The sequence below is a fragment of the Equus quagga genome, unplaced genomic scaffold (assembly GCF_021613505.1).
Source record: "Equus quagga isolate Etosha38 unplaced genomic scaffold, UCLA_HA_Equagga_1.0 96974_RagTag, whole genome shotgun sequence".
Lineage (NCBI taxonomy): Eukaryota > Metazoa > Chordata > Mammalia > Perissodactyla > Equidae > Equus > Equus quagga.
In genome coordinates this window covers 1-2,119 of record NW_025804207.1, presented here as the reverse complement: position 1 = coordinate 2,119, position 2,119 = coordinate 1, and the positions used below count along the sequence as shown (strand labels likewise).

General features: G+C 59.6%; 1 protein-coding gene across 1 annotated transcript; it reads right to left on the bottom strand.

The window, feature by feature from the left end:
* Positions 1–227: 227 nt before the first annotated feature.
* Positions 228–920, bottom strand: LOC124234615 (class I histocompatibility antigen, Gogo-B*0101 alpha chain-like; the record flags this gene model as incomplete). Its single annotated transcript, XM_046651939.1, has 2 exons — positions 461–920; positions 228–347 (listed from the first exon to the last, which is right to left on the bottom strand). Coding segments are annotated over exons 1-2 (535 nt in total), but the record flags the coding sequence as incomplete, so codon positions are not given.
* Between the last annotated feature and the right edge of the window lie 1,199 nt (positions 921–2,119).

Genomic DNA, 2,119 nt, shown 5'->3' with positions numbered 1-2,119 from the left:
GGGGGATTCCTCCCCCTCCTGAGAGACAGTATTCTGACAGTGATCCCATTTTCCTTCTCTCTTTGTCGGACGCCCCCAACCCGAGAGGAGATCGGGAGGCCCCGTGTCCCCTCGTACCCGCGCGCTGCAGCGTCTCCTTCCCGTTCTCCAGGTATCTGAGGAGCTACTCCACGCACGTGCCCTCCAGGTAGTTCCTCCAGCGCTCCGCCACACCGGCCGCCTCCCACCTGCGCCGGGAGATCTGAGCCCCCGTGTCCGCCGCGGTCCAGGGTGCAGGTCCTTGTTCAGGGCGATGAAATCGGCGCCGTCGTAGGCGACCTGTCTGTACCCGCGGAGGAGGCACAGATCTGGCCCCACGTAGTAGCAGCCATACACAACCGGTAGCTGTGAGACCCTGACCCCGCCCAGAGGTCAGCCCCGCCTACTCGGCCCCGCCCACACGCAGATATTAAACCCAAACTGAAAATGAAACCGCGGAAAGTCCCTGCCGGCTCTTCCCGGGTCGGGGGCCGCGCGGGTCCCGCAGCCTCGGGGTGAATCTCGGACCCGGAGACTCGGGGAGACCCCGGCCCGTCCATGGGGATGGGAGGTCGCGACCTGGGCCCGCGTCTCTCACCGGCCTCGCTCTGGTTGTAGTTGACACATGCGGCATTCAGTTTCTTTAGTAAACTCTGTGCGGTGCCCTTGACGGTCCGCGTCTCCGGTTCCCAATACCCCCGCCCCTCCTGCTCCACCCACGGCGCCCGCGGCTCCATCCTCGAACTCGCGGCGTCGCTGTCGAACCGCACGAACTGCGTGTCGTCCACGTAGCCGACGGCGATGAAGCGGGGCTCCCCGCGGCCGGGCCGGGACACGGCGGTTTTGAAATATTTCATGGAGTGGGAGCCTGGGGGCGGGGAGGGGCTGAGACCCCGGACCCGGCCCAACCCTCGTTCTAGCGCGGGTCCCCGAGGGTGATGAGGCCGGGAGGGGGAAGGGGCTCGGGAGACGGAAAAGGGGCGGCAGGTCCGAGAAGGTTGGGGACTTGGGGTGAAAAGATGAGGGGGCGGGAGAAGGGAGGGGTCAGGCTGAGATAGAGGGTCTGGGCTGCGTCCGCGGAGACGCGCCTTCCCTGTGATGAGGATTTTAGGCTGGTTACTTTTAAAACTGCAGATGAGAAGGAGGCTCTGAGGACTGGAGTTTTGCTTGTCCTTTTGAGAGACATTTGCATTTGTGAAGGAAGGGGGGATGACCTTGTAGGGACCTGAAATTGGCCACCCCAGGATATGTCTCTTTGGCATCCGGATTGTTTTGGGCTGATTGCTTTCGATAAACTGGGACAGGGAAGGAGGTTCTGGGGAATGGAACTTGCCCTTGTTGGGACACATTCACATTTGTAAGGTAAATCTCTATCTGTAAAAGGTGCCTCCCTCTCTGTACCAGGAAGAAGAAGAGAGATGACCTTATCCCTAGAAACTCTTAATGGGGAAGGCAAGAACTTAAGTTGGTTGCTGTCTGGCAATCTCATGTAACTGATTTAGGGTGGTGGCTTCTGACCTTTACTTAATCCAATTTGATTCTTGTCTAAAAGTCATGGGATCACCCAACGACCAGACCCCACCTGCACTGATACCATTTTAACTTTTTTCATGTTCTTTCCTTTGTCTTGTAAAGAAATGACTCACATACCCATGCCTTATAAAATTAACCCTAACCCTCAACTCGGGGCAGCAGCAGGAGCTCTGACTGCCCGTGGGTCCTGTCCCCACGCACCAGCTCTGCCTGCCCATGGGCCCTGTCCCCATGCCAGCGGGGGCAGCAGCAGCGGCGGCAGCAGAAGCTCTGACTGCCCATGGGTCCTGTCCCCATGCTATTCTATTCTCTAAATAAAAGAGCACTACTGCCAGATCTTAAGAGTCTAAGAAATCTTTCTTTCGACTCCTCGGCTCACCGACCCCGCATCACCTGGGTGCCTGTGCCACCGCCACGCGGTCCCCTGGCTCCGCCCCCCGCAGAGGCCGTTTCCTCCCGACCCCGCACTCACACGCCCAGGTCTTGGTCAGGGCCCCGAGAGCAGCAGGAGGAAAGTTGGAGGCATCATGACCCGCATCCTCGTGGTCGAGGAGGAATCTGAGCCCCT